This window comes from Myotis myotis, unplaced genomic scaffold (genome assembly GCF_014108235.1).
Source record: "Myotis myotis isolate mMyoMyo1 unplaced genomic scaffold, mMyoMyo1.p scaffold_m19_p_23, whole genome shotgun sequence".
Lineage (NCBI taxonomy): Eukaryota > Metazoa > Chordata > Mammalia > Chiroptera > Vespertilionidae > Myotis > Myotis myotis.
In genome coordinates this window covers 1,164,527-1,187,008 of record NW_023416328.1, presented here as the reverse complement: position 1 = coordinate 1,187,008, position 22,482 = coordinate 1,164,527, and the positions used below count along the sequence as shown (strand labels likewise).

The following is a 22,482-nucleotide window of genomic DNA, read 5'->3' as shown; positions in this document are numbered from 1 at the left end:
CTGCGTATGGCGTTTCAGAATCCTGGAACTGGAGAGACCATTTCTCATGCAGGGCGAGGAGGGGATGGAGGGGCCCCCTGACGGCTGTTCCACATGTAGCCAACCTGCCCACAGGTACATTGACTCCATCCCGAAGACACTGGGGCAGCTGTACGACAGCCTGGGCATTGTGGTTCCTCAGAAGCTGGCGGAGGTCCTGCCGACAGACTTCTTCAGCGACGACTCCGTGACACAGGAGAGCAAGTCGCCGCTTTCCTCTGGGCCCCTCATGGCCAGCGGCGGCAGGTCAGCGCCGGGCGGCACGGACTCCGACCGGCTGGAGGAGCTGCGAACCCGATCGGCTAAGAAGAGAAGGTAGGAGGGCGTTGGGAATTGAAGGCCTTCCCTGTATACTCCAGTTCTGACAGAGGGGGTGTTTAATTATTATTTTTTAAATCCTCACCTGAGGGTATTTTTCCCAGAGAGTGAAAGGGAGGGAGGGAGGAGCGGAGATAGAGAGAGAGAGAAACATTGATGTGAGAGAGACATCAACTGATTGCCTCCTTCACAAACCTCAACCTGGGGTGGGAAGCGAACCCACAACCTAGTGACATGCCCTTGACCGGGAATTGAACCTGGGACTCTTCAGTCCGCAGGCCGACGCTCTGATCACTGAACAAAACTGGCTATGGCCAGAGGGTGTGATTAAACCACAGTCCAGTAGTGTGTGTTTGTCATTCATCGACTCCCTTGTGCCCTCCTGTGTGAATCACAGAAGCCAGTCCCTGGAGTTTCTGCTCTGGTTCCTGGGTGTACGGAAGAGTGTCAGGAGCACGTGACACTTATCCAGGGAACACACAGTATTTGCCACTGAGTCCCCAGAGCCCTTGACTGTCCGTGGGATGTCCGGGAACTAGGAGCCTTGTAGGAGATGAGCCTAGGGTTTCAGCTTGCTTTATAAGTTTTCCTTTTATGCTTTTTCATTGTTTAAAACTAGTTGAATTTATAGTACTTACTTTTGGAAATTCTGGGATTGACTTGCTTTGCTTTAAGTTCTGTCCAATACCAAGATCACTGACCTTTATCTAAAGAATGTTTTAGCCCTAGCCGGTTTGGTTCAGTGGATAGAGCTGTGGCCTGTGGACTGAAGGGTCCCGGGTTGGATTCCGGTCAAGGGCACATGCCCGGGTTGCAGGCTCAATCCCCAGTGTGGGGCGTGCAGGAGGCAGCCGATCAATGATTCTCTATCATCATTGATGTTTCTACCTCTCTCTCCCTCTCCCTTCCTCTCTGAAATAAATAGAAATATATATTTTAAAAAAGAATGTTTTATTTTGCACTGTAGCTTCCATCTAATTTAACTACATGTAACTGCTACTGAGTGTACATTGACTGTTTCTTTCTCTTTCCAAAAGGAAAAATGCATTAATAAGACACAAAAGCATTGCAGAGGTCTCACAGAATCGTCGACAAATTGAAATCCCCAAAGTGTCCCAGAGATCCGCGAGAAACGTAAGTCGTTTCCCAGAGACAAGAAATGGCGCCAGAGACCTAGTCCTTCTGCACAAGCCACGGGAGAACATAACGAAGGACGGTGTCTGCGGTGGGGAGTGGACGTGGCGCTCACAGAAGTCAAATCAGATGTTTGTTGTTTTAATTCTCACCTGAGGCTATTTTTCCATCGATTTTTAGAGAGGGCGGAAGAGACAGGGAAAGACAGAAATATTGATGTGAGAGAAACACACATGGATCGGTTGCCTCCTGCACTCGCCCTAACCAGGGCCTGGGAGGAGCCCTTGACTGGACTCGAACCCCGGACCCTTCTGTCCGCATACTGATGCTCTATCCACTGAGCCAAACAGCCTAGGGCGAGATGTTTTTATGAATGTGTGTGCAACTATAATCCACAGACTAAAGAAATATACATGTGTTACATATTAACCCTTTTACCCAAAAGTGTGACAGACGTAATGTAAATAAAACAGCAAGCCCGAGTTAGGAAGGAATGAGTTCATTTAAAATCTTTAATGTAGATGAGAATTCTACTAAATACTGACTAACATAAGCCAAGAGGTCTTTGAATAATGGTGTGCAAGCATAAAAGGAATCTGGCTGCGTGCCAATATGTATGTTTTATTTCCATAAGACGTGAAAGAAGTGTGGGGTGGGTGGCTGGTGCTGTTGTCCCACGGGAACTTGGTTGTGGAAGGTGTAAGGACTTGAGGTTTGTTGGTGGCAGAGAAGAAGAAACCCAGGTGGAGTCTGTTTACTGAGTAGAATGAATGCCTTGGTAAGAATTCGGTGACACTTGTGAACTGCACAGATTATTGAGAAGTGTTAAAAGTCTATGAGAACTTGCCCTGGCCGGTTTGGCTCAGTGGATAGAGCGTCGGCCTGCGGACCGAAGAGTCCCGGATTCAATTCCGGTCAAGGGCACATGCCTGGGTTTCAGGCTTGGTCCAACGTGAGGAGGCAGCCAGTCAATGATTCCTTCTTGTCATTGATGTTTCTCTCTCTCTCCTTTCCTCTCTGAAATCAATAAAAATATATTTAAAAACAAGTGTATGAGAACTAGCTTTAGAAGCATTAATCATTACAGTGGTGGTTTGCTGTCTGTTTATCGAGATTTGTAACTGTCCTTTGGAATCTGGAGTGGGATTTCTGTTAAAGAGGTAGTGTCTTCACTTTTTGTCCTTACTCGAGGGTATTTTTTCCATTGACTTTTTTTTTTTTTTTTAATATATTTTATTGGTTTTTTACAGAGAGGAAGGGAGAGGGATAGAGAGTTAGAAACATCGATGAGAGAGAAACACCGATCAGCTGCCTCCTGCACACTCCCCACTGGGGATGTGCCCGCAACCCAGGTACATGTCCTTGATTGGAATTGAACCTGGGACCTTTCAGTCCGCAGGCCGACGCTCTATCCACTGAGCCAAACTGGTTTCGGCGACTTTTTTTTTTAAGAGAGACTAGAAGCGGGGGAGAGAGAGACACATGCACATCCATTGATTGCCTCCCACACTTGCAGACCGGGGTGGGATGAATCTGCAACCAAGGTATGTGCCCTTGAGCAGGAATCAAACTCTCAACCCTTTGAGAGAAACTGGCCAGGGCTGTGCTCACTTTCTCAGTAGACCTTACTATGTGAATAAGATGCAAATCTGATGTGTCTTGGAGTCCTGATTGGAGAGGGGGAGATCCCAAAGTGGACGGCCCGGAGGTGTCAGGCCGCCCTCAATAGACCTGAGGATGATTTGTCGTCGTTCATCACTGCGTGTAACTCATCCTTCGAAAGCTGGTGCTCATGGGACTGAAACTTCATTTCAGACCAGTCAGGAAAGCTTACTCCTTTAAAACTAGATTTACTGAGATTGTTTGTTTTTTTCCTATTCTGCATTTTGCCTTTTCCCATTGTGGACCTCTTTCTGTGTTAGAATATCCAGGTCTTCCTTCCTTCTCTATTCTTACACGCCTTCCTAATTCTGTTAATATCTGCATTGGATGGATGAGCCATCATTTATTTGTTTCCCTCTTTATGGATAGTTAGGGCGTTTCTTATTTTGTATTATTATTGCAGCCTTCAGTGTCCTTGGATCATGTATCTATTTTTGTGCGTTTTGCAACCATTTGTTATGGATTCCCGTAAGGAGAACTGTCAGGGTCAAAGGGTTCCATGTGGAATTTTTTTCCTTTATTTTAAATGCATATCTGTTTTCTTACTGGGTCTTCTCATCTTTCAGGAGAACTCTCGCCCCACTCTCCCGCAGCCCTCACTCCCAGTGAAAGATCCAGTACAAGGTATGCTCTGTTCTCTTGGCACCTGCTCATTGACTAGAAGGACACATTTATTCACTTGCATGTATTTAAGCAGCTGCCTAGTTATGGGCAGTTGTTGGTTAATGAAATATGTCCAGATAACATATACTAGGTGAATGAGGTGTTCAGGTGGTCTCAAAATGCTGCACTCTACAAAATAACTGGCCTGAAATATATATATATATTTTGGTAAAGCATTTCTCTTTTAAAAAATATATATTTTGCCAAAACCGGTTTGGCTCAGTGGATAGAGCATCGGCCTGCGGACTGAAGGGTCCCAGGTTCGATTCCGGTCAGGGGCATGTACCTGGGTTGCGGGCATATCCCCAGTGGGAGATGTGCAGGAGGCAGCTGATCGATGTTTCTCTCTCATCAATGTTTCTAACTCTCTATCTTTCTCCCTTCCTCTCTGTAAAAAATCAATAAAATATATTTTAAAAAAAAAAAAAAAAAAAAAATATATATATATATATATATATATATATATATATTTTTATTGATTTCAGAGGAGAAAGGAGAGATAGAAACATCAGTGATGAGAGAGAATCATGAATCATTTGCCTCCTGCACACCCCACACAGGAGATCGAGCCCACCACCTGGGAATCGAACCGTGACTTCCTGGGTCATAGGCATGTGCCCTCATACCCAGGAGACATGGGACTGAGAAGTCTTGTGTCTGCCCTTCCTCTGCAGGGTGGGGGTGGGAAATACTACAAATGGGGGGGGCACAAATGTCGACAGTGTGTGAATTTTAGCAACAACTTGTTTATTGTGTTATTCTTTGAAGTTTTCTGTAGATATTGAATTTTCCAAAAACTGGGGAGAAACAGAAAGTAGCAAGTCCAGGTTAGCTGTCAGGTCGCAAATCAGGTTCATAGACAGCCTCGGGCAGCGAGCAGGGCTCTTATGTGGAGCTGGAAGAACCTTTTTTAAACTTTGCTGTGTGATTGGGGTCCTTGGGTTACTGTATGTCACTGATGGGAAGACGTGAGGGGGCCTCCCAGTGTGTGGGCCTGCTTCCTTTGGTTTTCTTTCAATGACTGGCTCTTAGAAGACTTTACCGCAGGGCAATTATCGAGTAGCCTCCACGAGGCCACCCTAAGATTAAGAAGCCGTTTTCCTCGTGTTGCCAAGTGTTTCTTGACTCTTCAGCTTCCCCCCTCAACTTTGAATCTAGACCAGGGGTGGGCAAACTTTTTGACTCTCGAGGGCCACAATGGGTTCTTAAACTGGACTGGAGGGCCGGAACAAAAGCATGGATGGAGTGTTTGTGTGAACTAATATAAATTCAAAGTAAACATCATTACATAAAAGGGTACGGTCTTTTTTTTTTTTTTTTTTTAGTTTTATTCATTTCAAACGGGCCGGATCCGGCCCGCGGGCCGTAGTTTGCCCACGGCTGGTCTAGATGGTCACAGCTTTCATGCTGTTGAGTGAGGAAGGGCATTTAAAACAACCCAGAAATTTAGTCAAATATTTGTAAGAAGATTAAAATCTTTGAAGTTAAAGAACAGTTTCTACTTGAGGCTGAGCTGAATACACAGCAGCGAAAAAGGGAGGACAGTCCTAACTCTAGGGTGTGTTGAAAGGCCCGTGCTCTGACTTAGGGTTATGTCCATTCTTCAGCGAGCAAAGCTTCCAGGGTAAGTGTTGTGGGCCTTCCGTGTGTTCCTGAAGGTTGAGTTTACATTGAATTTATAAAAGTAAATAATTTTAGCCCCGGCCCGTGTGACTCAGTTGATTGGGCTTCGTCTGTGCACCAAAAGGTTGCCAGTTCGATTCCCAGTCAGGGCACATGCCCAGGTTTCTGGCTCAATTCCCAGTAGGTGGTGTGCAGGAGGCCGCTGATCAATGTTTTACTCTCACATTGATGTTTCTCTCTCCCTTTCCCTTCCTCTCTCTCTAAAAATCAACTTAAAATAACTTTAATGTACCATGTGAGTATAGTAGTTAAGGAAATTCCCCAGTAAGTGTCTACTAGCATATAGTAGTCAGTCTGTAGGATAGTTTCCTTAAGCAGCTTCTCTCTGTTGTGGATAACTTTCTTTCCCCAGATACGGCATTTATAAGTGATAATACTTGTCTTTTTTGTTTGTTTTCAGAAGTGACCAAAGTTCGAAGAAATCTCTTCACCCAGGAAATTTCTCCTTCAAAGAGACCGGCGAAGCGGGGGCTGCCGAGAAGCCACTCCGTGTCGGCCGTGGAAGGCCTGCAGCGCAAGCTGGACAGTGTGGGCAGGACCCGAGGTAACTTCACAGCGACCCGGGCAAGGGCTGCTCGCCCCAGCCAGTCCCGAGGCCCGCTTTTCGGCAGGAGCTCATGCATCTCCCGTTTTCACCTTCTCTGTGGTTGCCTCCAGCTACTCTTCCCCTCGGGGTCGCTCCAGCTGGGATGGAAATTAATCCTGGTCTCTCTCAGCCTCCCTTCCCAGTTACCCCTGCAGACACACATCTATTTTATAAAACCACTTCTCTTATAAAACACAGTTAAAAAGAAATGAAGAGTAGTGATTAAATAGTTTTCTAGTGGGGTTTTTGTTTGTTTGTTGTTGTTTTGTTGTTATTTTCAAATGATTGAGAGATCATTCATGTATTGAAGTATGTGATTCAGAGGTTTTGGTATCTTCCAGCCCGTTTTCATCGCTCCAGAAAGAACCTCACGCCCATTAGCAGGCACTCGCCGCTGTGGGCAAGAGCCAGTCTGCCTTCTGTGCCTATGGATTTGCCTTTGGTGGGCATTTCCTGTAAGTGGCATAAGTCATACGACAGGTCCCAGCGCTTCGTGTATTTTTAGGGCCAGCGTACATCACTGCATGGATAAACTGCATTGTACTTACCCGTTCACCAATTGGTGGGCATTTGAGTTGTTTAAAATTTACAATTTGGCCATTGTAAATGCTACAGACATTCATATACAAGGTTTTGTATAGATGTGTTTTTAATTCTCAGGTATGACTAGAAATGGGTTTGCTGGGTCATTTGGTAACTCCATGTTTAATTTTTTGAGGATTACCAAATTATTCCCAGAGTGGCTGCCCCATTTTACATTCCCACCAGCAATGTATGAGGGTTCCTCCGCATCCTCATCACCACCTTTTACTGTCTCTCTCTCTCTCTCTTTTTTTAATCTTTATTGTTGAAAATATTACATATGTCCCCTCCCCCCTCCCTACATTGACCCCCTCCAGCCCGCCCCAAGCCTTCACCACCCTATTGTCTGTGTCCGTGGGTCCTGCATATATGCGTACAAGGTCTTTGGTTGCTTACCTCCCATCCATCCGCTTCCCCTGCCTTCCCTCCAAGATACTGTCTCTCTTTCTTATTCTACCCTTTCGAGTGGGTGTGTGTCCAGTCGTATCTTACAGTGGTGATGAGTTGCATTGTCCTGATAACTGACGTTGAGATCACTGGCTATTCATGTACTTTCTTTGGAGAAATGTCTCTTCAAATTTTTGCCTATTTTTCCATTGGGTTTGTCTTTTTACTGTTGAGGTTCTTTATCTATTCTAGGTACTTATGAGATCTATGACTTGCAAATATTTTATCCAAACTGTGGGTTGTCTTTTTACATTCTTGATAGTGTCCACCAAAGCTTTTAATTTCGATGAAGTCCCCTTTATTCAATTTAGCAGCTTTTGTTGTTGCTTGTGCTTTTGGTGTCATATCTAAAAAACCACCATGTAACCCAAATCTTCTACTGTAAGCTCTGACATTTAGGTCTGATTCATTTTTGTATATGACATTGTGGGAGACAGGAGTCCAGCCTCACTCTTTAGCATGTGACTATCCAACTGTCCCAGCCCCATTTGTTGAAAGGACTATTTTTTTCTTTAAAACAGGAAAAAATGGCAGCCTGGTCTACAGTCAGTTGACCACATGTGATACAGTGTTCATTCCTCTTTCATTGTGGGTAGAATTCAGCAGGGAAGCCATCTAGTCCGAGCCTTCCTTATGGGAACTCTTTTGAAAATGAATCCCATCTTTGTACTTGTCAGGGTTTATTTAGATTTTCTGTTTCTTCTTGTGTCTGTTTTCAGTAGTTTGTGTCTTTCGAGGGGTTTGTCCATTTCACCCAGGTTATCTAATTTTTGGCTACAATTGATCTAGTATTCCCTTCTACTCCGTCTTATTTCTGTGAGAATGAGTTATGTCCTCTCTTTCATTTCTGATTTTGTAGGTTGAGTCTCTTTTTTTGTCAAACTAGCTAAAGGTTTGTCAATGATTTTTTCAAAGAATCAACTTGGTTTCTTTTTTATTTTTTTAAATATATTTTTATTGATTTCCATCCCTATTCCTCTCTGATGTCATTACCAATGACATCTTTATAAATTATGTGCCCATTAACGCAGATTTATAATTATTGTTTCATGCATTTGCCTTTTAAATCATATAGGGAAAAAAGAGAGATTGCAAACCAATTTCATTTCTTCTTCCAGCTTCCAGTCACTGTCTAGTGTCCTTTCATTTCAACCTGAAGGACTGCTCCTATATAGTTACATTTCCCACCCTTTCCTTTTTCTGTTGTCATACAAGTTACATCTTTATACATTGTCTGCCTTTTGATACAAATTCATAATCATTGCTTTATATTTTAACTCACAGGAGAAAAAAAACAGTTACAAAAAATGGTTTTACACTGCCTTCTGTATTTATTTATGCAGTTACCTTTCCCAGAGCTCTAACTCCTCCTGTGGATGCGAGTTACTCTCTAGTGCCCTTTCCTTTCAGCCTGAGGACTCCCTTTAGTATTACTTATGGGGCAGGTTTGCTGGTGACGGTTTCTATGGGGTTGGGGGGGGGCTTGTTTTTATAATCAGGGAATGTGCTCATTTCTCCTTTGGTTTTGAATAATAGTTTTGCTGGATACAGAATTGTTGATTGACTCTTTCTTCTTTTGACACTTTGGATATGTCATCACACTGCCTGATGAGAAATCAGCTGTAGATCTTACCCAGGATCCCTTGTAGCTGATAAATCGCTGCATATCAACATTGTCACATACTTTATTTTATTTAATTGTAAACACAAGAGCCACCAACTAGGTGCACATCTGTGTTAGCGGCAATCGGTGAGCAGTTCATTGCTCAGGACTGCTTATTGGGGGAACATTTCACACTTCCATCGGCTTATGTGCTCTGTAGCCTCTGACAGTGGTGAGAAGCCGTGACGTGGGGCCCTGGGGTTAGGCCTCCGTCCACAGCCCCGCGGTCCCTGCGGCCGAGGGACCGGCCGTGTCTGAGGGACCCTGTGCTGCTCGCCTTGCAGGGCACCCCAGGCTGCTGACCAGGACTGTGGCCGAGACCCCGGAGCACAAGCAGGTCTCCGGGCGGCTGCTGCACCGGCAGATCAAGGGCAGGTGAGTGACACCTGTGCGGCCGCCCCACCCCCCAGACAGCTCTCCCAGCCCCATGGGCTTCGTGACTCAGGTCCCGACTGTTTCTTACAGCCAGAGGGCACCCTGTCAGCTCCGAGGGCCAAGAACCCGCGGGAGGGGCTCTGTCTGGCCTCGCACACCTGGCGAGTGGTTTTGAGATTTACCCGTGGTGTTCCCGTGTCAGTTCATCCCTTTCTGTTACTGAGCAATATGCTGCTGAATGGATATTCCACATCTTTTTTATTGATTTCAGAGAGGAAGGGAGAGGGGAAGAGAGAGATGGAAACAGCAGTGATGAGAGAGAATCATTGGTCGGCTGCCTCCTGCCCACCCCACACTGGGGATCGAGCCCACAACCCAGGCATGTGCCTTGACCGGGAATCGAACCCTGATCTTCTGGGTCATGGGTTGATACTCAACCATTGAGGCACACCAGCTGGGCTGGCTATTTCACAATCTTAAAATCCATGTGCTGACACGGGGAAGGAGGGCGGTCTTCATTATGGCCAGGCAGGGCTGGGGTCTAGAGTCCCAGCTTCCTGTGCTGAGGGGCGGTTTCCTGGCAGCTGCCTGGGCAGAGCAGGTCTCCCCTGACAGTGTCTGTCCTTTGTGACCCCTGTCCCGGTTCTCAGAGGGCAGTTTGGCCGCACCTCTGGGTGTGTTCAGGGTGTCGGCCTCTCCAGCACCCGTGGGACCTGAGGAGCAAAAAGGAACTTCCGGGCGCTCACTGCCCGTCTCTGGGTCCTGAGTCCCAGCCAGGGGGCCCTGCTCTCCGCCCTTGTCCTCCTTGCAGCTGCTGCATGTGACGCACAGGAAGACTAGAGAGGAGCACGTGTGTGTCTTGTCAAGGCTCTGTCTTGTCATTACTGGTGTTTGGGTTTCACATACTTGTGCCAGTTTTTCTACAGAATAAATGGTAAGAAGTGAACTTTGCAGGTATTAGAGAGAATGGAAGAGACGGGGGGAGAGATTGCTTGCCTCCCACACATGCCATTAGCTGGGCCGGGGTCAAACCTGCAACCCAGGTACGTGCCACTGACCCTTTGGTGTGTGGGCTGATGCTTTAACCACTGAGAAACAGTGGCCAGGGCAGAAGTATACATCTTTAGTTAATTTTGAAGTTGTATAGAAATGTTTTAAATCCTAGCTGGTTTGGCTCAGTGGATGGAGCATTGGCCTGTGGACTGAAGGGTCCCAGGTTCTATTACCGGCAAGGGCACATGCCCGGGTTGCGGGCTCGGTCCCCAGTAGGGGGCGTGCAGGAGGCAGCCAGTCAATGATTCTTATCATTGTGGTTTCCATCTCTCACACCCTCTCTCAGGACTATTTTTTAAAAATGTTTTAACTCTGATAGTGTGAGAGGACTGGCCAACGGCAGTGCTATCAGACTTGCGGGGGAGAGGCTGTATCTCCTTAGTGTGTTCACTGTGAATTAATTCGTGATTCTGACTAATCCTTGTGCTCTTGGTTCCTTGAGGTCCTCTGACCCTGGTCCTGAAATCGACGTGGTCGAGGAGTCCCCGGAGAAAGGTATCTACTGCCTTTGGGTGGGAGTTTCACCTCCTTTCTGTGGAAACCTCCTGCCCTGGGCCGCTCAGCCTCTGACCCTGAGACAGGGATGGGGAAGGTCAGGCCCGTGAAATCATTTGTTTGGCCCTGCCAAGGCCCTAGGGGTGAAGTTGATAGTTTTGTATGGTCCCCACATGATCGTTATTATAAATAGCCAAATGGCCCCTGGCAGGAAAAGGTCCCCCACCCCTATTCTAAGCTGGTCACAGGTAGGTGACAGTGCTGCACACACCAGCAATCCTGAGTGGTGAGTGCCTTTTTAAAGGTATATGTGGTGGAGTTTCCCAAGATTGACTTTTTTTTTTAAATCAAGATACATGTTTATTGTCGAAAAATCAGAAAAAAATAGAAAAGCCAAAATTTCGATAGTCACTTGGTAATCCCATAACTCTGAAATACTGTTAATAGTATAATATATGTGACATACGCATAAACTGCAATTTTTAAATTTAAACATTTTTACAAGCGTGACTACTTTACACATTTCTCACTCCCCATCGTGCTTCACGGTGGCCGGTCATGACACTGTCTGAGGTGACAGGCTGGGGCCACATAGCGCATGCCTCTTATCTTTGCTACAACAATGAAGTCTCAGCCAGTGGCGTGTCAGGCTCCTGTCTGCATTTAGTGAGACATGAGTGTGGCTCACGTGCACATGGGAGGTCAGGTGGCGTGTCTCCCTGCTGACGGCTGTGGCTCTGCTTCTGTAGAGGTGAGTCTGAGAAGAAGCCCTCGCATCAAGCAGCTGGCACTGGGCAGGACGAAATCTGGTCCCTTCTATTCTGCGTCTCAGCCGCAGCCTCGAAGTGTGCAGAGGGTTCACTCGTCTCAGCAAAGCCAGTCAGGTAAGGTGCCTGCCCTGCTTCCACGCTGACTTGGTGGGGAGTATTTTTGGGAAAAGCCGTGAAATGTGGCCGTGATGTGGGAGAAGTAGAGCCGGTGAGTGTATTTGAGGTTCGGGTGAGGAGCAATCCGGGGTCTTTATGATCCGCATCATCCCTTTGGAGTCTGACAGCAGCCGCCCACACCATTCCCATGAGGAATGCATCCCCTGCAGAGAGCGTGACCTGTGATTCCCAGCCTGTGCTCACGTTCTACACGCGTCCCAGGGGAAGGCGGTATCTGTGTCTCTTTTGCTCTTATAATTACACATGATAATGTTTCCTACCATAGGGCCTGGGGTTACCCGCAGTCTCATTAACACTCGGGGAGGGAGCATGATCGTAGTGGTTGCTGACGTCATCCCCCTCCTGTTCGACTGGCGGTGGAGGAATGAGACGCTGTCCTTGTTCTCGCCTTGCAGACCAGAGAGGATCGCCTCCCATCCCGAGGATTCGGTCTCCGAAGACGCTGCTTTTCGGGGCCGTGTCCGAGGTGGTCAGGCCCTCGGAGGAGGGCGCGGCTCGACGTACAGGGCCTTCCGGAGACACGCTGGCCTCTGAGATGCCGACAGCTTACCAGGTAGGACACGTCTATCGTGTTTAAAACCGTCTCGGGGAGCAGACAGACGGCCAGGGAGACACTGCGCAGTGACGGGGAGGCTCACGGTGCTGAGTCGCCTTCCTTAGTGACCAGCTGAGGTGAAAGTTCCAACAGGCAGCGTTAGGTTGGCAAAACGTTGGACCCGCCTTTAAAACTTTTATTTAAAGTTGGAGATTGTCCATATTTCATTGCCCCAGCGTTTAGTCCTGAGAGCAAGTCTGGTCAGTGAAGAGGTCGGCCTCAGTGCACCAGGCAGGCTCCCACAGTGAGGCCTGCGTGTGAGCAGCCGTGTGCGTCTGCAAAACAAAAGGCCCTTTAGATCAGGGACAGTGAGTAGAAGAAAGAATACAGACAGAGCGCAGAGGGAGAGGAGAGGCAGGTCAAAGACAGAAGTGAGAAGAATGAAATCAGGGAGGAAAATGAGTTCTGAAAAGGAGAGAAAGATCAGCGTAAGAGAGAATTCAGAGAGAAGAAGATCGGGAAATTAGATTTGAGAGAAGGAAGAGATCAGATAGAAGAGTGGGATAACGGAGGGAGGTGAGTGAGGAGTGAGAAATGACAGGCAGAAGACAGATCTCTGAGATGGAAATCGGGGACAAAAAATTAGAACAGAGAGAGATCAAAGAAGAATGAGTTCAGAGAGGAGAAGAAAGAGTGGAGAGAGAAGAGACGGGGCAGGGAGAGGAAGGTGAGATCAGAGAGAAATGAGAGAGTAAGATCAAAGAGAGAAAATGAGTTCTGAGAAGGAGGAAGAAGAGTGGGGGCAAAGAAAGAGTAGCCGAGAGATCAGAGAGAAGGAATGGTGCAGATCAGAGGGAGAAAGTAATGATTGAGAGAAGGGGGAGCAGACAGAAGGAGAAGAGAGGGGAGTAAGAACTAGAAGACAGATCAGCGGGAGAGGCAGATTTAGGAGAGAAGAGAGGGAGCTCAGCAGAGGGGAGAGAATAGAGGGAAATTAGAGAAATGAAAGGCAGAAGATATATTTCAAAGAGGGATGAGAGAGACCAGATAGAGAGGAGTGGGATGAGAGGAGGAGTTGAGAGAGTTCAGAGTAAATCAGGGGAAAGCTAGATGGAGAGACGGATGAAGCCAATAGAGAGAGGGGAAAGTGAGATGTGGGATGAGGTAGGAAAAGAGGAGTGGGAGCTCAGGGAGAGAAAAGACAGATGAGCAACGGAGCTCAGACAGAAAGAAGAGAGAGAGGGATGAAGGGAGTAAGAAATGAGGAACACGGAGGACAGGGAAGAGATTGAAAGCAGAGCAGGAGAAGAAAGAGTGTCGAGAGAGAGAGCTCACAGAGGCAGAGAGAAGAGTGAGAGAGAGCCATCAGAGGTGATCAAAGGGAGCACGGGGAGGAGATGTGAGAGGAGTAAGATCAAAGAGAGAGATAAGAGTGAGTTCTGAGGCCGAAACCGGTTTGGCTCAGTGGATAGAGCGTCGGCCTGCGGACTGAAGGGTTCCAGGTTCGGTTCCGGTCAAGGGCATGTACCTGGGTTGCGGGCACATCCCCAGTGGGAGGTGTGCAGGAGGCAGCTGATCGATGTTTCTCTCTCATCGATGTTTCTAACTCTCTATCTCTCTCCCTTCCTCTCTGTAAAAAATCAATAAAATATATTAAAAAAAAAAAAGAGTGAGTTCTGAGAAGGAGGAAGGGCGCACAGAAGGTAGGAAGAGAGAAGAGCGCGAGATCGATCAGGAGTGAAGAGTTTAGAGGGAATGAGAGAGTTGGAGATCGGGGTGTGGGAGAGAAAAGATAGGGAGATGAAGGATCAGAGTGGGGTAAGGGAAAGAGTAGAGGGAGCTCAGAGAGGAGATTTATCAAGAGAAGAGGCAAGTCAAGAATAGAAGAGTGAAGTGAGAAGAATGGGATCAGAGAGAAGTGAGTAAGATCAAAGAGAAAAATGAGTTCTGAGAAGGGGAGAGGAAGGACATGAGAGAGGGAGATCAGAAACAGAAAAAAGGGAATGGAGGAGATCAGAGCGAGAACTGATGGAAATTAGAGAAGAAGAAGGGGGGAAAGGGAGAGCTCAGAGAGGAGGAGAAGAGATATATCGAGAGGTGAGATAGCTCAGGGAGATGAGAGATCTCAGGGAGAAGAGCCTGAGATTGATTGGGAGAGAGTTCAGACATGGAGGGAGATCAGATAGAGGAGAGAGAAGAGTGGGATGAGAGGGAGTGAGGAGAGAGCAGGATCAAAGAGAAAATGAGTTTTGAGAAGGGGAGAGGAAAAGGAGTGGGGGAAAGAGCAGCAGAAATCAGGGGAATAGAGGGGAGTTAAAGGAGATGAGCTCCATCAAGGAGTGAAGAGGGAGCGATCAAAAGGAGAAAAGGGTTCATGAGGAGAGAAGGAGGGAGCTCAGAGAGACTGGATAGAGGAGAGAGACGCCTGGGTAAGAGAGAGTAAAGGGAGCGCCGGGGGGGGGGGGGGGGGGGGATGAAAGCAGCACACAACTCAGAGAGATTGGGGCGTTCAGGGGAGAGAGAGAGAAAGAGGTTGAGATAAAAGAGTAGAAGGGGAGAGAAGAGAGAAGTGAGAAGAATGAAGCCAGAGGAGGAGAAAGAGTGTCAAGAGAGGTGATGAGAGAATTTATGAAAAAAAGGGTAGAGTGAAGAGGCAGGTCAAATAGAGAAGGCAGGAGTAGAGAAAAGCAGATGAGAGAGAATAGTTCACAGAAGAGAGGGAGGTCAGTGAGGGAGTGCGGAGAGAGAAAGGAAAGGCAGAAGATAGCCCTCAGCGATGGAAATCAGGGTTCAGAGACAAGAAATTAGAAAAGAACATAGAAGAGAGGTCAGAGGGAGAAAGAAGTGACAAATAGAAGAGAGTGGAATGAGAAGAATGAGATCAGAGAGAAGGTTAGAAAAGAGGGAATGGAGGAGGTCAGAGTGAGGGAGAGACCCGAGAGAGAACAGAGGGAAATGAGAGGAGGGAGTTCAAAGGGAGAAGAGGTTGAGCTCAGAGAAATAGGGAAGAGCAGGAGATGAGAGGGAAGACAGACAGATCAGAGGGAGAGCTCAGAGAGGAGGAAGAGCTCAGGAAGCGAGAGCTCAGAGAGAGAAGAGCCATACTGAGAGGTGAGAGAGTTCAGACAGAAAGAAGACAGAGTTATGGAGAGAAGCAGACAAGGGAGGTCTCAGAGAGGGAGGGAGATCAGATAGAGGAGAGAAGAGTCGGGTCAGAATGAGGGATGAGGAGAGAAAGGAAGACGGAAATCAGAGTTCAGAGAGAAGGAAGGGAGAACAGTGGGCAGAGAGAAGAGATACATTGAGAGAGGCCACAGAGAATTCAAGAGGGAGAGCAGAAGGGGAGAAGAAGCCGGGAAAGAGCAGGATCAAAGAGAATGAGTTCTGAGAGGGGAGAAGAGTGGGAAAGAAAGTAACGAGAGATCAGAGAGGGATCAAAAAGAGAAGAGTTCATGACGAGAGAAGGAGGGGGAATTGGATAGAGGAGAGACGACTGGGATAAGAGAAAGTAGAGGGAGCTGGGGGGTAAGAAATGAACGAACATACAGTTCAGAGAGAGATGAGGGAGTCAGAGAAGAGAGCGAGAGAGAAAGTTCACAGAGGGAGCGAGATGAGAGAACAGAGTGACATCAGAGAGAAAGAAAGACGGGTGGAAACTCAGAGAAAGAGGGGAGATGTGTGAGAAGAGTTGGGGGAGAGATGAGGGAGGTCAGAGTGAGGGAGAGAGAAGACATCAGCGAGGAGATGGGTGAGGAGAGAATGCAGAGACAATAACGGGATGGGAGACTGAGCTCAGAGAAACAGAGAAGAGCCGGAGATCAGAGCAAGAATAAGTGCAGAGAGGGAGATGCCCAGAGAGAAGAGGCGTCAGGGAGATGCCCAGAGAGAATAGAGGGAAATTAGAAAGAGAAACGAAGGGCAGAAGAGGTAGAGAGGGAAGAGAGGGATAAGGGAAAGAGTGGAGAGAGCTCAGAGATTAAAGAGGAAATGTGGCAGATGAGAGGGAGTGAGAGAGAAACGAGGGAAGACAGAGATGAGAAGAGTGGGAAGGGAGGGCTGGGACACTGATGGTAAAGAAGAAAAGTATTCACAGATAGAGAAGAGACATATCGAGGGAGATCAGAGGGGGGTGAGAGACAGAGATGTGAGGCCGATATTGACAGAGGTCACCAAGAGAGGAGAGAGACAGAGAGACAGGAGAATGGGATCTGAGAGAAAAATGAGGGGGGAGAAATAGAGAAGAGAGAGGGAAATTAGAGCGCGAAATGGAAGGCAGTAATGGGTCATCAGAGAGAAAACAACGAAGAGAGAGGAGAGAAGGAAAAGAAAGGGAGAGCTCAGAGAGATGATCAAAGAGGAGAAGAAAGTGTTAAGAGAGGTGATGAGAGAATTTATGAGAAAGAAGATAGAATTTAGAGTCAGACGGGGAGAGAAATGAGAGTGACAGCAGAGAGAAGAGGCAGGTCAAACAGAGGGAGTGAGGAGAGAGAAAGGAAAGGCAGAAGATAGATCTCAGAGGTGGAAATCAGGGTGCAGGGACAAGAAATTAGAAAAGAACGTAGAAGAGTGGAGAGGGGCAGAGGGAGAAAGAAGTGACAAGAATGAAATCAGACACAAGAGTGGGAGCTCAGAGAGAGAGCAGGGCAATATGTGAGAAGAGACAGGGAGAGGAAAGTGAGTTCTGAAAAGGAGGAAGGAGAGGGGAGAGGAAGGAGAGTGGGGGCACATAAAACGCAGCATGAGATGGGGGGAAGAGAGAAGAGCAGGAGTTTAGCGGGAATGAGGGAGTTGGAGATCACAGGGTGGGAGAAGAAAGCAGAGGGAGCCCAGAGGGAGGGACAAGGGAATGATGCAGATCAGAGGGAGAGTGAGAGAAATGATTGAGAGAGAAGGCAGCAGACAGGAGAGAGGGGAGTAAGGAATAGAAGAGAGAGAAGGAGAGGAGGAGGAGGATGGAGGGAGTAAGAAATGAGAAGCAGATCACGGAGGACAGGGAAGAGATTGGAAGCAGAGCAGGAGAAGGAAGAGTAGAGAGAGTTCACGGAGGCAGAGAGAAGTGAGAAGAATGAAACCAGAGAGAAGAGGGGGAGCTCAGAGAGGTGATCAGAGGGAGCACGGGGAGGTAGAGAAGAGAGAGCTTGGAAAGCGTGAGCGCAGAGAGATGAGACAAAGAGGCACGTCAGACAGAAAATAGGGAGATGTGAGACGAGTAAGATCAAAGAGCAAAAAGTGAGCTCTGAGAGGGGGAGAGAGAAGTGAGGAGAATGAAATCAGAGACGAAGAGTGGGAGCACAGACAGAGACAGCGGACAGGGCGATATGTGAGAAGGGATGGGGCAGGGAGAGATGAGAGCGGTCTCAGAGAAAATGAGTTCAGAGAGGGAGGCAGAGTGAGGGGTGAGGAGGGAAAGGAAAGACGGAAATCAGACAGAAGAGTGGGAGCTCAGAGAAAGCAGAGGGAGAGCGAAAAGACAGGGAAAGCGCAGGATCAAAGAGAAAATGAGTTCTCAGAAGGGGAGAGGGAGGAGAGTGGGGGATAGAGGGGAGTTAGAGGAGTGAAGGAGGAGAGGTCAGAGGGGTGAAAGAGAAAGTTCGTGAGGAGAGAAGGAGGGAGCTCAGCGGGGGAGTGAGAAAGGAAAGACAGCATACAATTCAGAGAGCGATCAGGGAGCTCAGGGAAGAGAGAGAGAGGAAGATTGAGATAAAAGTGTAGGGAGTGGAGAGAGCGAGAGAAGATGCATGGAGAGAGAGATGAGATAGAGTGACATCAGAACGAAGAGGCAGGTCAGATAGTAGGGAGAAGTGAGAGCTCAGAGAAAGGGGAGATGTGCGAGGAGAGACAGGGCCGAGAGGGAAGAGAGTAAGATCAAAGAGAGAAAATGAGTTCTGAGGAGAGGAGAATGGGGGGAGAGGTACGAGGGAGGTCAGAGGAGAGAGTCAGAGTCAGAGTGAAGGAGCGGAAAGGGAGACGTCAGAGGAGATGAGGGAGGAAAGAATTTAGAGCCAGCAGAGGGATGTGAGACTGAGCTCAGAGAAATAAAGAGCCGGAGATCAGAGCAAGAATAAGTGCAGAGAAGGAGATGCGCAGAGAAGGAGATGCGCAGAGATAGGAGAGGATAGAGGGAAATTAGAAAGAGAAATGAAAGGCAGACGATAGATTTCAGAGGGATGAGGGAGAAGAGTGGGATTAGAGAGAACTGAGGGAAGATAGAGATGAAAAGATTCAGAGAGAAGAGTGGGAAAGGGGGAGAGTAGGTATTGAGATTAGAGAGAAGAGAGGGCTGAGACACTGATGCTAGAGAGCGGAGAAAGTGCTCACAGATAGAGAAGAGGGAGCTCAGAGGGGGGATGTGAGGCTGATTAGAGAGGGTCCATGGGAAGGAGAGAGAAGAGTGGGGTAAGAGAAAGAGAGGGGCCTCGGAAAGAAGAGAGTGGCATTACGGAGATGACAGATGCAGAGAGGGGAGTAAGAAATAAGAGAGGAGACTGCGATCAGAGAGGAGAAGGAAGAATATACAGTGAGAAGAGCTATATTGACAGCGGTCACCGAGAGAGGTGAGAGACGAGGTCACAGAGGCAGAGAGAGCAAAGTGAGAGAGAAGTGATCAAAGAGACAGAAAGATGAGAGGGAGAGCGGGAAGGGTACAGAGAAATGAGTTCTGAGAAAGTGGGGAGGGGTGGTGGGCATCTGAGAGAGAAGCAGGAAGCAGAAAAGAGATCAGGGAGATGAGAGACTAGAGGGCAATTGGAGAAGGGATTTCAAAGCGAGAGGCCAGATCAGAGAAAGTTGAGAGAGAAGAGTGAGTTCAGAGAGGGAGGTGAACAGAGAGAAGAGACGTCAGAGAAGACAGGGAGATGGGAGAGAATAGAGGAAAGTTGGGAAGAGAGAGGAAAGCGGATCAGAGAGAAACAAGAGACAGAGGAGAGGGAGGGGGGAGGGGGGAGAGTGTAGAGAGAAAGATGAGACCAAGGAGAGAAGACAGGAGATGTGGGATAGGAGTGAATTCATGGAGGGAGAGAGAGGAGGGAGAAGAATGAAATCAGAGACAGAGAGACTGCAGAGAGACTAGATGGGAGAGACATCTGAGAGAGGAGAGCAGGGGAAGGTCGGGAAGATGAAAGGGCGATGAGAGATGTGTGAGGAGAGAAGAGGGGGCTCAGAGCTGAGACAGACTAGAGAGGCCACTCACCTGCTTTCTGCTCACCTGCAGCAAGTGGATTTCCTTGTCTCCACAGCGTAGATTTCAGATTTGGGGGTGGCATTCACAGTTCACCATTTTTATTTCAAACTAGGCTGAGACCCAACATTAGAACATTTTCTTGCTTACCTGTCTTTTGTCTCTGAACCTCTTGGGGAGCAAGAGCGGGATATTAAAGGTTTTTTGTTTTTTTTTACCTTTACTCATAATTTTTTATACCCACAGTTCCCTCCCACCCCCAAATCCTTTTTTAACCCAGTTTATCTTTATTGATTTCAGAGAGGAAGGGTGAGGGAGGGAGAAATAGAAACATCAATCACGAGAATCATCCATTGACTGCCTCCTGCACACCCCCTATTGGGGATGGAGTCCACAACCCGGGCTTGTGCCCTCACCTGGAATCCAACCGTGACCTCCTGGTTCATAGGTCGATGCTCAACCACTGAGCCACACCAGCTGGGCCCCCTTCACCTGTTGATACTCTTTCTTGGGTATCCCCCCTGATCCCGCCCCAACCCCGGTCTCCATTGGTCTAACAGCGAGCTGTCCTGCAGCTCCCTCTGGCCCCATGCAGGCTCCTGACATTGCATTAGCCACACGCACTGTCCCGTCCACCCCCCGTGAGCACCCGACTAGCAGGCAGTGTTCCCGTCAGGGTGCAGCCGTGGGAGGCGTGTGGGCTCCTGACCTGTGGGTCTGCAGGCTCTTGCCATGCGGGGAGTCATTTCCTCTCTGGTGCCCTCTGTGTGTGTCCCACGCTCCCCCGCCCCACACTCACACATACACACACGCATTGCCTGGCGCACAGTAGGTGCTCAGTGATCCCCTGGTGGCCGTGGGTGTGCGGCCGGTGGTGTGACAGCAGAGGCTGCCTCGGGGACCGGTGTCCTGTAGGAGGAAGGTTAGCTGAGCTGTGCCCGAGTGAGATATGCAAACACTGAGATGACTGGGCTCAGGGAGACGGGCTGGCTGTGCGCTTGGCGTTAGCAAACGTGGCCAAGCAGCGGCGAGTCCTGCTGTGGCCGTGGACTCGGGTCATTGCCAAGATCGTGCCTTCGGCAGCCTGCCGATCTCCCACTCGCCTTTCTAATCGCCCCAGAGGTTCCTAGAGAGTGTGGGTTACCGCGTTCAACCACTAAACTCAGTTTTCCTTGCAGACGCCTAAGAAGAGTTCCTGGAAGCCTCCCTGCTCTCCGAGAGCTACGCCCCCTCATGCCCGAAGGCCCCCTCATGCCCCTCGCACGCCGCAGACTCCCCTGTGCTCCCCCCAGAGGCGGCAGAAGCCCTGTGCAGCCCGCACACCCGCCAGACAGGGCCTGTTTCAGTCCCCTAAGGACTCCGCGCCCCACGGCCGCCACTCAGCTTCTCTGCTCGGAAGACCCCTGCCCGAAGGTGGCGCCTCTCCCCTGGGAACGAGCCCAAGAACTCCCCGAAGGCCGGGCGGCCAGCCCCTGCGGCTTCTGCAGAGCCCCCCCTGGCTGCCCTCAGTGGCTTCCAGTCCAGAAAGCACCCCGCATCCGGCAGCCTGGGGGGCGCCCAGAGAAGCTGCCTGCGTGGCTACACCTCCGACTCAGAAGCCCCAGCACCCCCACCACCTCGGAGCCTCTTGGGGCGAGGAGCCGGCACAGAGAGGGAGAGTGAACCCTGGTCAAACCCCGACAAGACCAGGGGACATAGCCGAGCCCGCTTCCCCGCTGGCGTCTCCTCTCGCCTCCCCTGCGGGTGGCTTTCCCGAGAGTCCCCCCAGGACAGCCTCGGCCGAGTCCCCTCACCCTGGACAACTGGACGCGAGAGAGCCCCCCAGGACCTCAGGGCGAGCCAAGCCTGACGCCAGCCACAGCCCCCTCCCCGCTCCTGAAGGGGGGACGAGGCTGGGAAACACCTCCAGTCCCGAGAGGGGCTCCCTGGAGGGCCAGCCCCGTCCCTGCACCGCTCCTGCCCACGGCACAGACACCAGGAGGCAGCAGCAGGAGGGGGGCCCCTCTCCGCCCTCTGAAGGGCACGGCGACCCCGGGCCTGGCTGCAGGACCGGCTGGCACACGTCCTCCCCTGTGCTCGCTGCAAGTGACACGGAGCCCCTCCCTGTCCCGGGCGAAGCCGAGGACGGGAACAGCCACAGTGCTCCCCTGGGAGACGGCGAGGGGTTAAGGCCGGCGGTTGCCGGGGAGCAGCCTTCTGACCCTGGGACTCCTCCTCCTGCGCCCCGCTCTCCCCGGACACCCCCTGGCGCCCTGCGCTGTGCGGCCCCGCTCGAGCGCCTGCCAGTGTCCGCTCAGCTGTCGGAGGCCCCTGCCCACCCCCAGGCCTACGAGGTGGAGCTGGACGTGCAGGCTGGGGGGCTGCCCAGGCTTCAAATCAAGAAGGTGGACACCAGCCCGGGGCCAGACGCCGAGCCGCTGAGAAGGGAACCAAGTGTCCCCCCCGGCCTGGCCGTGCCCAGGGGCAGCAAGGCCTCGAGACCCGACACCTACACGTCCCCCCCCTGCCTTCGCCCCGCGCACAGCAGCCCCGGCAAGAACGGCGGACAGACCTACATCTGTCAGTCCTGCACCCCCACCCGCTGCCACTCGAGCACCCCCAGCCCGTTCCAGGCAGACACTGGGGTTCCTTGGACACCATCTCCCAAGCACAGCGGGAAGACAACCCCGGACACGATCAAGGACTGGCCGCGGAGGAAGCGGGCGGTGGACGGCAGCCTGGGCACCCCTGTGGGCAGGGCCGACGCGGGCACAGACCTTGGTGCGGGCGGGTCGCTGCTGCGGCCGGAGGGCACAGAGCTGGACCTGGAGCTTGGCCTCCACAAGACTCGCATCCTGGGGGACTTTGAGCTCGAGGGGGTGTGTCAGCTGCCAGACCAGTCCCCTCCCGGAGCCGGAGATGGGGTGCCAGCCTCCGAGGATGCCTACCCCTGGGGGCCGTCTGGGCGGGGCCCCAGGAAGAGGCTGCTCTCAGCTGAGGACGCCGAGTGTGAAGCCAAGAGAGCCTGTGGCCAGCGGAGAGAGGACCCAGAGCCTCGGGGCGAGGCCAGGTCTCCAGGGCCGGACCTGCAGCAGCTCCCGTCCGCAGGCGACGACGAGCCGTGGGTCTCGGGTGAGTGGTGAC

At 50.1% G+C, this 22,482-nt stretch overlaps 1 protein-coding gene across 1 annotated transcript in view; it reads left to right on the top strand.

Moving 5' to 3' along the window:
* The window catches only part of TICRR (TOPBP1 interacting checkpoint and replication regulator), a 49,996-nt gene that overhangs the window by 26,487 nt on the left and 1,027 nt on the right, over positions 1-22,482 (top strand). Inside the window, exons 12-20 of the mRNA XM_036355721.1 lie at positions 115-354; positions 1,395-1,491; positions 3,720-3,777; positions 5,900-6,043; positions 9,062-9,152; positions 10,648-10,700; positions 11,450-11,584; positions 12,043-12,200; positions 20,538-22,470. Coding sequence (XP_036211614.1) covers positions 115-354; positions 1,395-1,491; positions 3,720-3,777; positions 5,900-6,043; positions 9,062-9,152; positions 10,648-10,700; positions 11,450-11,584; positions 12,043-12,200; positions 20,538-22,470 — 2,909 coding nt within the window. The remainder of the gene's footprint in view (positions 1-114; positions 355-1,394; positions 1,492-3,719; positions 3,778-5,899; positions 6,044-9,061; positions 9,153-10,647; positions 10,701-11,449; positions 11,585-12,042; positions 12,201-20,537; positions 22,471-22,482) is intronic.